General features: G+C 38.7%; 1 protein-coding gene across 1 annotated transcript in view; it reads left to right on the top strand.

The window, feature by feature from the left end:
• Positions 1-2,469: 2,469 nt before the first annotated feature.
• Positions 2,470-13,544, top strand: part of znf804a (zinc finger protein 804A) — a gene marked incomplete at its 3' end in the record, with an annotated part of 55,338 nt that continues 44,263 nt past the window's right edge. Inside the window, exon 1 of the mRNA XM_079428386.1 lies at positions 2,470-2,583. Within this exon, the coding sequence (XP_079284512.1) occupies positions 2,473-2,583 (111 nt within the window). The 5' untranslated portion in view covers positions 2,470-2,472. The remainder of the gene's footprint in view (positions 2,584-13,544) is intronic.

The raw sequence follows: 13,544 nt of genomic DNA, 5'->3' as shown, positions 1-13,544 counted from the left end.
TGCTGCATGACCACACCGATAGCACCAGCGAAGTGGAGCTTTTCACTTGGAACAAATCTCCCTGACAGCTGACAGGTCAAACTATAGCAGTTCTGAGGAAAACTTTCTTCCTCCTCTTCCCCTACGGTTGTAGTTATTATTCAGTGATATTCCTCTCCACAGACTGGGCTGTTGCTGCAAGGTAAAGCGGTTCATACAACATTGTTTCCATTAGTTTACTAATAATGGTCTTCTTGTGGTTGCAGTTATTGGCTGGTTAATGGGAAGAGATGCTTCTTTATCGGAAATGCATTTGACGTTTTCTCTCAGTGAAATGGTCCACACCACTCTCATTACAAACCAAATGATTTAGTGGTCAATAAATGCATTTAGATAAATAATGAACGATGATTTGTTTAAGCATTTTGTCTCAAAATCATCCATCTTTTGCAAATCTAAAAAGTTTTCATTTGGGTGTTTTATTTGTGTACAGTGTATATGTAAATGTGTGCAAAAAATAAATAAATAAATATATATATATATATATATATATATATATATATATATATATATATATATATATAATTATTATTATTTAGTAATGTCTGTTTTTTATTTTCAAAATTGTATGGCATATTCTGAAGTATTTAAGTCTCAAAAAGTTAAATAAAATATATATTACTACATAATTATGAATTATACAAAATTTGGTGGTTGAATTTCCAGCAAACAATACTACATGGGCACTGTTTCAAAGTAAACTAGGACCAATTTTCAAAATAATATCTTGACTCCCTCTATATTGAAATAATAATTTTTCAAGAGCAGGTTCAAACACTTATGAAATGAATAACAGCATTTGTTCTCCCATTTGAAATCAGCCCCTGATGGTTCATTATAATTGGCAGTTGGTCACAGCGCTTTCCAAGATATCTGTCTTCCACTCCGCTCAATTATGCTGCAGTCTCAAACACGCCAAGACGTCGTCCTGTCACGGTAGGTCTCATTAATATAATCCACGAATGACATATTTCCTATCGTTTTATTATTATTTTTCATATAATTTTTGCAAAGTTACCAGTTACAATGTCTCTTAACATATTGAAAGACACATTTGTACATGTGCGCACCCACTCGTCTTGCCCCTTACATCTGCCTCTCCTACTGTATGCAATTTAGAATTGATTCAGAAACTGCGTTGCTTAGTTACGAGGCATTATTGCTCTTCTAAAATTGGGGGGTGGGAAGGGAACTCTCTCTCTGGCATGTTTCATGCAGCCACATGCTCTGTAGAAGCTCATACGGTTCTTTCTTTCTTTCTGTTTAGTGCTGCAGTCAGTGTCGTCCTTAAATAGGCACGCAATGAATGCATCTAGAGGACTCTAACCCAGGATTCCCAGTTCTCAAGCTCTGTTTTGAATCTTTTTTTTTTTATCCAGTCTTCATTAAAATAAAATGAGTTAAAAATTGCTGTTTGATCTTTCTTCAGTTAGCATATATAATGCAATTTTCTTCATAAGGAAGTCATGAATCTTCCGTTCTGTCATTTCAGCATGTAAATTAGCATTATAGCAGTGGCTTTATGGATTTCTACACTTCCTCATTAGGAAATACCCAATGCCTGTAAATTGCACCACCTGGGACTTTTGATTTGCAGGTATCTGTGTCTGAAGAACATATACATCTTTTTATGGCAACTCTCGAACACATTAACCTGATAAAAGATGGATGATAGGGGATGTAACACATACCGACACGTCTCTCTCTCTCAGCGCCTCAGTCTGCCTTTACCTGCTCCTGACTGCTGCCTCAGCTCCTTGCCGTTCACGAGCGAGAGAGAGAGAGAGAGAGGACTAATGAGGGAGAGAGAGGGGGTGTGTGAGAGGAAAAAGATGCTGAATCCTGGTTGGCTAGAGAGAGTAGAGGCTGACTCAGTGGATCTGGAAGAGCAGCATGTGACAGATGCAATTCTCATCCCAGTCCTCACCATCAGACCAGGGGCTTGTTCGCCATTGGCCCCGTTCATTGGACCGGCAACGCATGGCGTGCTATAACACCATGCTTTCCTTTGCCAGACCCAGCGGAGCTCTCTCACTAGCGTGTATCACTTGCGCAACGAGCAGGAGACTCAGCCCAGACACACTTCAGCCCAGCGCAGAGAGCCGAGACTGAGGAAGAGGAAAGAGCAGCTCTGCTTTACTCTCTTTGCCGTTGCATGGAAGAGGAGAGAGCGGGATAACGCATTGCTGGAGGCTACTATAAGAAGCAGAGGCACGTCAGAAAAAGCCCACAAAGTGACTGTAACAGCGATGAGAAATGACTGATGTTTGAGGATCCGAGAGAATGAGGGAGCACGCTCGCTCCGTTCCTGACTGAGGGAAAGTGATCTTGTGCCTTTCATCTGAAACAGAGAAACGAAAGAAAAGGCTTGTTGGGTGGACTTGTTTCGATCTCTCTTGGCTGGACTCTGTGCATGGAAGCTACGGGTTCTCCATGGCGTGTTACTACATTGTCATCAGCTCCACACACCTCAGCAATGGACACTTTCGAAACATCAAGGGAGTTTTCCGAGGTCCCCTCTGCAAGAACGGCAACAAAAACTTGGTAACTACCCCGTCTCCCTTACCAATGTGTGTTTGATCATGTGCTTAGCAAGTGTTTGCATCTGTAATGTTGCTTCTGGAAACTTTTCAACACTGTGGTTACACTCTACAGATACGGTATAAATAATGAATACTGTGATTACTATAGTAAAACCAATCTGTATACACTGCAAAAAGTTGTAACCTGCAATTGTCCACCTGATTAGAATGAGATTTAAATAAAAATGTATTTAGGTAGATTCAGTGATGTTAAATAATGTTTTTGAATTGAGTAAGACTACAGTGGACGTGACCATTGTTTTCAGTTTAGATAGATCAAATTGTAATTGTAATGATTGTACGGATTCCCCAGTAATCGCAGTGTAACACTAATGTGAAGCTGGCCAAGCAGTAATCCTTCTGGAAAAGTGTTGCAAAATGACTTCGGTCACATTTTAGAATAGGTAACACTTGTTAACTATTAACTACAACTTTTCCCTCAATAAATTCTTAATTTGCTGCTTATTAATAGTTAGTAAGGTAGTTGTTAAATTTAGGTGTTGGGTAGGATCAGAGATGTAGAATAAGGCATTAATATGTGCTTAATTAGCACTAATACATGGCTAATATTCTAGTAATATGCATGCTAATACGCAACTAATAGATGTAACCGTAAAATAAGGTGTTACCATGACTTCATGTTCAGTACTTCCTGTTTATGAGGAAAGTTGCAGATGGAGAAAGTGAGTTCGGCTCAAGTCCGTGACCATAACTAAATTCCTAACAGATGGATAGGGATCAAATTAATCTCTACTCACAGTCATGGCCTGGGATTTAGTCTAACCGTACTTTTCTGGTCTTGCCCTCGAAATAATCCTCCTGTTTTTGCTCCCACCAAACTGTCTCTATTTCCGCACAAACTCTGCTGTAAACCCAGCATATCTAGGGCAGCGCAAAGGGGAATTTTAAAACAAAATCAGCGTTAGTAAAATATTATTTTTCATAATTACTCTAAGAGCAGTTTGAAGATTGTTTTTTCAATTCGTTTGCGAGTTAAGCAGGATTATAAATACAAAGTAATGCGATGAATGATGCAGCCGTACAGTGTAATTTAATTAAAGCGCTCGGCTCCTGAGAGGAAGCATCTTTCAAAGCTTTTAAATGTGGCTTTTAAAAAAGCTGCCCGTGTCATCTCTGTCAGTCGGGGGAACAGAGATTTCTTGATAGCAGCCTCCTCCTTTCAAAAGAATCAAAAATGATTGGAGATGAAATATTGAAGCTCTTGGCTTGGGATCAAGCACCAATGCTGCTCATCTGCCTCCCACCTCCATCTGAAAGGCTAATACTGAGGGAACGTTTGGGTGGCGTAACTGTGAATGCTGCAACAGATTGTTTCTCGAGCACGGACGTAAAGTAGAATGAGGTTTCGGTGGCCGTTGTCGGCTCGATCTCAATGCAATTATCAGATTCGACACATCTCCCACTCTGTTGCGGGGAGAATCTGGTGTCAGTGAATGTAAAATTACGGCGGAGTGTTGTGTGCATCACTGCCGCCGCTCTGTAACAGTAAATTTCGTTCATTACTCCCGCCGCTGCATAGAGCAGCTCTAAATCTCATGGACTCTTGCACACACACTCTCAGATGTATGGGTATGAAAGGCAGACTAAGAAAGTTGTGCTTATCCCAGCGCTGGTGCAGTGCCATCTGGCTTCTTTTCCTGGTGCAGTGATATTTTAGTCCAGAAGAAAAGCTTTGTGCTGTAGAACATTTGTTCAGTGTGGCTCAGACGCAGAGGAAAGGAGAGGAGGAAGGATGATAACGATATAACTGAGAGTGTGAGTGCTCCCATAGTCACTCTTATGACATGATGGACTTTTCTGCTATGAAATACAGTACCACTCAGTAAAGACCATCTTTGTAATTAGAGGAAATTGCTCTCCCGGCTTTCTCTGTATCGGATGGCTTGGTTCAAGCGAAAGAGTCAACCTGTTGATAATGTTGAGAGGAAAATGAAAACAGGACATGTTGTGCATCTCACGTATTGAATGGCCCGTAACAGTGACTTTGACACTGACCATGTTTTTCTTGCGACATCTGTGGAGAAGAGATTGGAACAATGCATGAAACAGAACATTTAACACTGTTTGGAAACTAAAATTACAAAATTAAAAATGAAATGAAACTCACTTTTGTCATAGCTTACATTGTTATTATAATTATTATTAACAACAGTATATATTATGTTTCTTTTTGCATCAAGTAGATTATTGTTTTGTCATTTGTTATGTTAGAGTAGCAAAGAAATAACTTTTGTAATATTATTGTAATTATTGTAATATTGTAATACTGTCTGTAAGTTTTCATTAAAAGAGTAATATGTAAATATTTATTATTTTATTATGTATATTTTAAGAGCTATTGTTTTTGCTTTGCTTTGCTTTGCCTTGCTCTGCTTTGTTTTGTTTTGTTTTTTCTTTGTTGTTGTTTTTTGTTTTGTTCTGTTTAGTCCAGGTGCGATAAGGCAGTAAAAACATCATCCTTTGCATTAAACTGTACCTGATTGGAGCGGTGCTATGTCAGTGGACTCTTATAAAGTCAGACAGAGAGTGAACACCAGCGCCTGAGTGGAATTTTGCCCCTTGCTTTAGTTTTCATGAATATGCATATCAATGGGGTTATTTCAACGCTGGTATCGATTTCTTCACAGTCGCTGCTAAGTCAGCCCATCTCCCCGCTGAGCTGTGATGTGAGCATCCATTTCCACTCAGTGATGCCCATTTCAGACACCACTGTGCTCTAGGAAAGGATCCAAATGCTGAATATCTATACAGTATGTATGGCCACAGTGCCTCTATTGGCAGATGCATGGCAGCGTGAACAGGTGTTATAATCAGCTCTTGTGTTGATTGCGCAGGGGTTCTGGGTGATTGTGTAGATTGGATGTTGCTAACGTGATATGCATAGAATTAAATCGCCATTGTCGCTCTGATATTCCTATTTGTCTTGTGCATCATGCTCTTTCTTCATGCCACCATCCAAAGCACAGTAGTTTGAGAAGCCCTAATCACCATCGCCTGTGTGCAGCAGCAGACTAGCTTAATCGCAGAGAGCGAGAGAGAAAGAGACTAAAACAGTGGGAGGAGAGGGATTGAAAAAGGGCAAAATGTTATTATGTTCCTCTTACCCTTTGTCTTTCCCTGCTGGGAAAGCCAGCCCGACAATTTGCATTGTGAGAACACAATGGGTATGTGTGTGCAGACGCGCTCCGAGTTGCTTCCTAATTGAGAATTACAGCAGAAATCCAGCTCTAGCAGTGACCAGGCCCCCGTGCACAAGCTCGGCTGCGGGGTAATTAATGTAGTGGCTCGGACGATTAGCCTCTGCAACCTTTCGCCGCGTTTTACCGCACGGCCCCATCCAGGTGCGAGGGAGAAACGAGCGTTTAGATATCACACCGTGCAGCATGCATTATTTACAGACGGGGAGAACCCAAAGCTTGTCATCACTGCCGAATGCAGACAGATGTAGTTAACTTTACACACGCCCGAGACAAATGTGTGGCACGCTCGCACTTGGCTGATTAAGATTCACTCCATTCATGGCCTTCTGTTACTCATAAACGCCAGGTTCATTTAAATACCCTGAACGTGGCGTTTTGCCTGCTAGTGCTGCATCAATTTCATTTCACAGTGCTGTTAACTTTATAACAATGGAATCATTCTCTCTGAACCCCGCAGACACGGGTGTTTGTTTCTTTGTGAGTGTGTATGTGTGTGTGTTTTGGAGGTATTCACTGTGACAAATCAAATCTCTTGCCCTGGTTGTGTTGTTCTCCTCCTCTCTGCACAAAAGAGGCACGGTGCAGATTCCAGGGGCCCTTATAAAAGTGCTAATCCCATGTTTTCTACTGACGGTGAACCCATTTTCACACTGATTCACAGAAAATACCCCATTGAATAAACTGTGTACTTAGAAGGCACAAAGGCACAGCAGGGTTTCACTGTAGGCATGCTGCTGAGGTATAATAGCACAATTACACAGCAGCATGGCAGCTTTACCCTTTCTCCTTCCTGTATTTGGCTCACCTGATGTTTAGAGATGAAACGTTCACGGCGATCTTATGCTGTCAACCCATTGTTGTTGTCTTACCCTCATAAATATTTAAGTCGCTGGACACAAGGATCTATAATTTACCCGCTGTTTCAATGCAGAATAAGCGCCTAATGCGGTGAGACCAATCTCTTGCTCCGAAGCGCTCGCCTCTATATAATCGCTTGAACTTTGCCAGGCATTCTTGTACGCGTCGGGAGGGTTTTGCACTCGTAAGCAGTGGAGTAAAAATACCCTGCCAGCCCTGAGCTCTGGTCTTGTACAACTGAAGGGCAGCATATAGAGAGGCTTCCTTACAGCGTTCCTTACAGCGTTCCTGCCTCCTAAGGGACTGATGCTGCTATACCATTGCCTGTGACATATCCACTCTGACCCTGAAAGCATATGATTCCTAAAGGAACAGTTCACCCAGAAGTGTTCATTATTTACTGTACTCACCTGTATGTTGATCCAAAGCTGTACAGTATGCTGTTATTTTTTCAGTGGATCGCAAAAGAAGAATTTTTGAAGAATATTTATGTAGCTGTTTTCCATATAAAGACATTTTATACTCAGCACGAGTTTTAAAATGCAACTTTAATGTAAAATGTAAATTTAACTTTAATGCATTTGGCAGATACTTTACATGCATTATACATATGCTGCCATATACACAATTGCACTTTCTAAATCCCTTTTGGTCACACTTTATTTGGTTTCCACAAAAAAATATGAATTAGTATCACTGTCATCATATTAGAATTTCTGAAGGATCATGTGACGCTGAAGACTGTTATGGCTTCTGAAAATTCAGCTTTGCCATTTCAGGAATAAATTACATTTTAAAATATAATACAATAGAAAATAGTTATTTTAAATTGTAATAATTATTCACAAAATTGCTGTTTTTATTGTATTTTGGGCAAATAAATGTAGTGAGCATTCTGTAAAAGACTTAAAAATAAAACAAAACAAATTATAGAGCAGACTTTTGAATGGTAATTTGATCAATTCATGCATTCCCACGGATTTCAACCATACAACTTGGGTTGTTTATTGCTTTCTGAGTTGCAAAAAGACCATAAAAGTCTTCGGTAAGACTTTATTTTAGGGTCTCTTAATAAGTTGCTTATTAGCATGCATATTACTAGAATATTATTATAATATTAGCCATTTAGTAGTAGTAATTAAGCATGTATTAATGCCTTATTCTACATGACCTTATTCTAAATCCCTAATCCTACCAATACCTAAACTTAACAACTACCTTACTAACTATTAATAACCAGCAAATTAGGACTATACTGAGGGAAAAGTCGTAGTTAATAGTGAATAAGTGTTCCCTATTCTAAAGTGTTGCCAAGTCTTCTTGCTATATAGTCTAGTCTTCTGCTACATGATTGCTTTGTGTAAGCAAATCTAAGTCTGTATTCATTGATTCATTTATCATTGCAGCATCTCTGGTTTCATTTAATAATATTTGGATCCAATGCTGTTGTTAAGGATATGAAACATGTTTGAACTGCATTTCTTTTTTAAAATTATTCCAGAAGACTTTAAATATAAGCTAAAAAAACTTCTTCAAAATTCTCATTTTGCGTTCAACAAAACATAACAGCATACAGGTTTGGAATGATAAGAGGGTGAGTAAATGATGACCATTTTCATTTTTATGTGAACTGTCCCTTTAACGCTCTATATGCTTTTGTGTTTATGCTATATAATATAAATGAAACATGCAGCACAATGAATGCAGTAGGTATGGGAGGGTACAGGTGCAGCGCTGGAACGAGAGCCCTGTGGTTGTGCCAGTAATTGAACGAGTCCCCATCGTTGCTCACAGCCACTCACTGCAATATGAGTGCTGAGAGCCTTTTAATGTTCCCCATTCCTTTGAGTGATATTATGATGCAGAGCATCCCAGCTGCCTCGTCTCACTTGATTTGATGCTTGATAGAAGTGAAGCGCTTCTTTTCCTCCTTTTTAAAAAAGTCTGCAGCAGACCAAGCAAGCTTGTAAACACTGAGTAACACAGCGGCAGACCCTCAGTTCATTGAGCTTCACTGCTGCCCAACTCCTGCTTTAATGGAGCCGATCGCAGGGAGACGACCGCCGATGGGGAATGTTTGCGATTGAGGACAGATGGAAATGCAGGGAAAGGGAACCAGAGAAGGTCTGCCCTCCAGGTGACCACAGTATCCTGATGAGCTCTGAGTTAAGTGTTGGTGTACACTGAACCTCCTACCTCTCTCCACCTCTCCCTTTATCTGTGTAGTATTCAGATACTTCAGCAAGCAATGATATTATTAGAGTGCTGAATACTAGACCTTTTGTCTTTGACTCAAGTCAATTAACTTCTGCTCTGCTCTCATGCTGCTCTTTCATTCTCTCTCTTTTTCTCACTTCCTCTCACCTTGTAACACTTTTTTTTCTCTTCCTTTCTAAATCCAACCTGATCTCATTACTATTCATTAATATTCGTACTTAGAGTGTGGTTCTAATGCACATACAGTCAGTTTCTGTACATTTGGAGAGACACTAAAACATGGTATTCATGTACTAACAGCTAATAATTCATGGTAATTTTAAGTTAATTTTATTGTCGACGTAAATATAAATGACTAAATGAAATACTAAAAAATTTACACAACTTTCTTTTTGTCTCTATTACCGAATTTGATATTAATGTTTAATTCTTGGTGATTTCTAAAGAGAAGTCTGAACGATTGTGCCTGCACTTGCACACAAATCAGTATTATAAGATGGTAATGTTATACTGTAACTTTAACACTGTTCCAAATGTACTTCATACTTTGAGCTTTGAGCTTGATCTGAGCTTTGATTATAATTAAATTCAGCAGTGCAAAGTGCAAATTAACGTTTAGTCCCATCGGAATTCATTTATAAATAAATGGCATTTTTAAAGGTCATTATCATATAAAGTTTCTTGCACTGAAGAGTAAGAGTGTGAGTCCCAGCTTAATACTGAGTTTGTTCACCTGCATCAGTCTTCTTGAAAGCTGAGCTCATAATTATTTTATAATTGTGTGAAAGGGTGTACAGTTTAAATGAATCAGGATCTATCCAACAGGAATACTCTACCATTAAGGTCAGTAAGGTTGTTAAAAGCTACATTTATTTAATTAAAAGTACAGTACTATATATATATATATATTTGTGATGCAAAGCTGAATTTTCAGCATCATTGTCACATGATTCCTCAAAAACCATTCTAATATGCTGATTTGATGCTCAAGAAACATTTCTAATTCTTATCAATGTGGAAAACATTTGTGATACTTTTGTGATTCTTTAATGAATAGAAAGTTCAAAACAACATCATTAATTTGCAAATGAAACCTTTTGTAATAATGCATATGTTTTTACTGGAAAATTGCTCAGATTGCCATTACAGGTATGTGTATGTGTAAACAGAGATCACCCTGCTAGATGAAAAAATGAGCGGTGTGATGTTTCGGAGCAGGTATATCTGAAATTGAAAACACCACAATAATAAATAAGCACATAGCAAAGTGTCTGCAGCAGATAATGCCACATATGATCCAAACAATCTCAAAACTCAATGATTCAGCGCTATGAACTGCACAAACTGTGGTAAAATCCAGCGACTATTGTAGATGTTATCCAGTAAAAACCATCTGAGATTGACTGAAAGTCTGAGCGGGTCCAGTCTGTGCTGCTGAATCATAAATGTCCCAGAGATGCCAGAGTGATGGCAGTTATAATTTACTGTAAAATATAGCAGGGACACATTTATAGCACATTCATTGTCAGCAAGTAGCGTGGTGTGCTGTTGTTGTAAATTTGAGTGAATAAAACTTTACTTAAACTTACAGTAGTCTGCATTATTTCAAATATGGTGCAGTTTCAGATTCATTAGTAAGAAAAAAGGGCGAAAAGAAAACAAATTATGAATTAAAAATATAATAATATTATTGCATAAAAGTGTAATAACGCTGATCCTCCTGCCTGGAAAGTATGCAGGTATTTCTAAGAGTGGCTTTCCTGTCTTATGTTTTCTTCCTGTCTACTCCAGAGAGAGAGCGGCTTAAAGTCTCTATTTGTGGTTGTTAATTATTCAAGTGTCGTCACCTTCGTCTCTGGGCAAAACGGAGTCAGGCTGGGGCGGCAGTGGCTGTGCTGTCTCCTGCCAGCCGCCTCTTAATCTGCAATCATTTAGATCCGGGAGGTGGAGTCAGGGTCAGACACTGCCACTTGAGCTTTATATCGGACTGATTTATGTTTAAGTGTACAAAGTAACTGTAGGAAATAAATCCATCAGAACTACCTAATCACCATAAACATTCACTACAAAATGCTGATTATATTTTGCTGGCTACAATTTCTTGTTTGATACATTTATTTAGCCGCTGAATATTGAACTGCAATGTGTGTGTGTGTGTGTGTGTGTGTGTGAACCTGGTTGTGTACTTGTGTCTGTGCCTTTTTTCTAATTTCTCTTTTGTGTATTTGTGCACGTCAGTGTGCTTGTGTTTCAAACACATTAAAATCTCTGGCCATGGTTTGCTGGGGACTGCGTTTTGCATGTGAGCAGCTTCTAATGATCAGAATGTGAGCTAATTAACGGTGGTCTACTGTTTGTTTAAAGATCATGAGACATCATAAGAAAAATAATCTCATGCTACCCGTCATTTTAACCTTGGCCTGTGAAGTTTGGGCAGTGTTATTTTGAATAAACCCCAAATAGTGTTAAACTATAACTTTTCAAAAAGGCATTGAAATGACTGACGAAATGACTAGTTTTTAAGTGGGTTTATATGTATCTCCTTTTTTGTATATAAAAATATATAAAATGTCTAGGATTTATATTCTAATAAAAAACATGTAGGTTACTACTCATATAAGCAAATTTTATAGCTTTGATGTTGTACATGATTATGGATCATGAAGATGGATTTCAAAAACAGAGTTAGGGAGGGAACTCATGCGAGACAATGCATTTTAGAGGCCCTAAAATCAAGATTATTTTCATTGTATCTGTTTGCTTGAATGAAAGACAGGTTGTGTGAAATGATCATTTTTGTAGGGCCAGATTTCTTACAATAAAGTCTGGGACACTTTGCAATTGTGGCCAATTATTCTGGCCAAGAACCACCCACTTAGACAGGAAGCAGCTGTCTGACAGACATGTAAAATGTCCACAACTACAATTTGCTTTTTAAGGATGAATCTGAAATCAATGATACCACAGTAATAAGACTGTTCAATTTATAATATTTTATTATTTATAAATTTATATCACATTCAAATAATCCACACTGCTGTCTTTACAGACTATTGTGTTGTAACCCAAACAGAAAAAAAATCGGTCTAAATTATTATTATTATATTAATATATATGATTATTATTATTATTATTAAAATGTATTTGTGCTTTTGTTGAATACTTTTTCTCTTTTTGCACACGATGTTGTTGAAAGAAGTCTCTGATGCTCATAAAAGCTGAATTTATTTATTCAAAAATACAATAAAATAATACATCAGCAATACACTGAAATAAAATCAGGATTTTTTGATGAATAAAAAGTTATTTTAAAAAGCAAAACTTCCCCATCATCACGTCTTTGCATTCTGAAGAAGCTATGATCTGGACTTCAGAGAAGAGAAAACCACCAGCCTTTCATGTGGTAGCCATGGCGATTATTGACATTTAAATCCCTGTTTCAAAGCCTTAATAAACACCTAAGCAGATAACAAAGCAATCCTTGTTGAGGTTGGGTTCAGAAAACCGGCTGACTTGTGACCGAAGGATACAAACTTCATCGTTGCCTGTCAGGCGTTTAAAGCCTGTGGTGTTTCACTTCATATACTGCACGTGCACACGATCACAGCAATTTCACGGCATTCTGCTCCTGCGCTCTGGTGCGAGACCGCTTGTCTTGCGGTGTGCATGCTAGTGAGATGAAAGTTTAACAAACAAATGTACACACAGCACCAAAGAAGAGAGCGCTGTGACAAGGTTTCAACCATAAACTCCACAGCATTTGAAATCTGGTTGAAAAGAATAGCTGTTATTGTGTACAGACCCTTTTATTTGATCATATCACACAGGCTGAGAGACAACTGAAAGATCAAGTTTTAATATGTGCATATTTGACACCGCAGAGGCACACGTTGCATCAGGCACAGTTGAAAGGTCTCTCTGATTTGGGACACCGAAGTACTGCAGAATCTCTTTTAGCCTCTGAGGCTGACCATAGGACGGTGTGTGTGTGTGTGTGTGTGTGTGCGTGCTATCGCATAATCCCTCTCTCCCTCCTGATGGCGTTCTAGGACAGTCCCCAAAGCAACCTCTGAATGACCCCTGTAATCTTTCCTTTCTAATAACATAACCAATCTCACTCTAAACTTTCTTCTCAAGCATTTTGATTGTAGAAAATGCTGTCAACACCAGCCCAATAATCAATATCGCTCTGACTCTCTATTCCGATGCACGAGCAGGGCTTTAAATCTGAAGATAGATCTATCTGAGAGTCGAGAAATAAGATTGAGGAGCTGTATTTGTGAGTGAGACGCTCACCGTGCCAGAAGAGACTGATGACAACAACAAAACCTTGCATATTCCAGCTCTGACCATTAAATCAGCATCTTGCGTCGACATATATTATTCACCTAATGCAAATAGCGCGAACAGATGCCTTAAAAGTGTCCGTTTGACGTATTAGCGCGAGAGTCTTCTTTATTTTACGTAACACCCTCAATTAGTTCTTTCTTTAGCTTCACACAAAAGGTTCTGAAGATCACATAGAGCTTCAAATATCTCTAAACCTGCCGGTGATTTGTAAGGCGAGTACCTCTGTACCTTCATTAGAATTCTCCCATAGAAAAAACATTGATTTTTTTTGGTCTGG

Source organism: Barbus barbus, assembly GCF_936440315.1.
Source record: "Barbus barbus genome assembly, chromosome: 11".
Classification (NCBI taxonomy): Eukaryota; Metazoa; Chordata; class Actinopteri; order Cypriniformes; family Cyprinidae; genus Barbus; species Barbus barbus.
The sequence above is the reverse complement of the archived record's forward strand: the minus strand, read 5'-3'. Positions and strand labels throughout refer to the sequence as shown.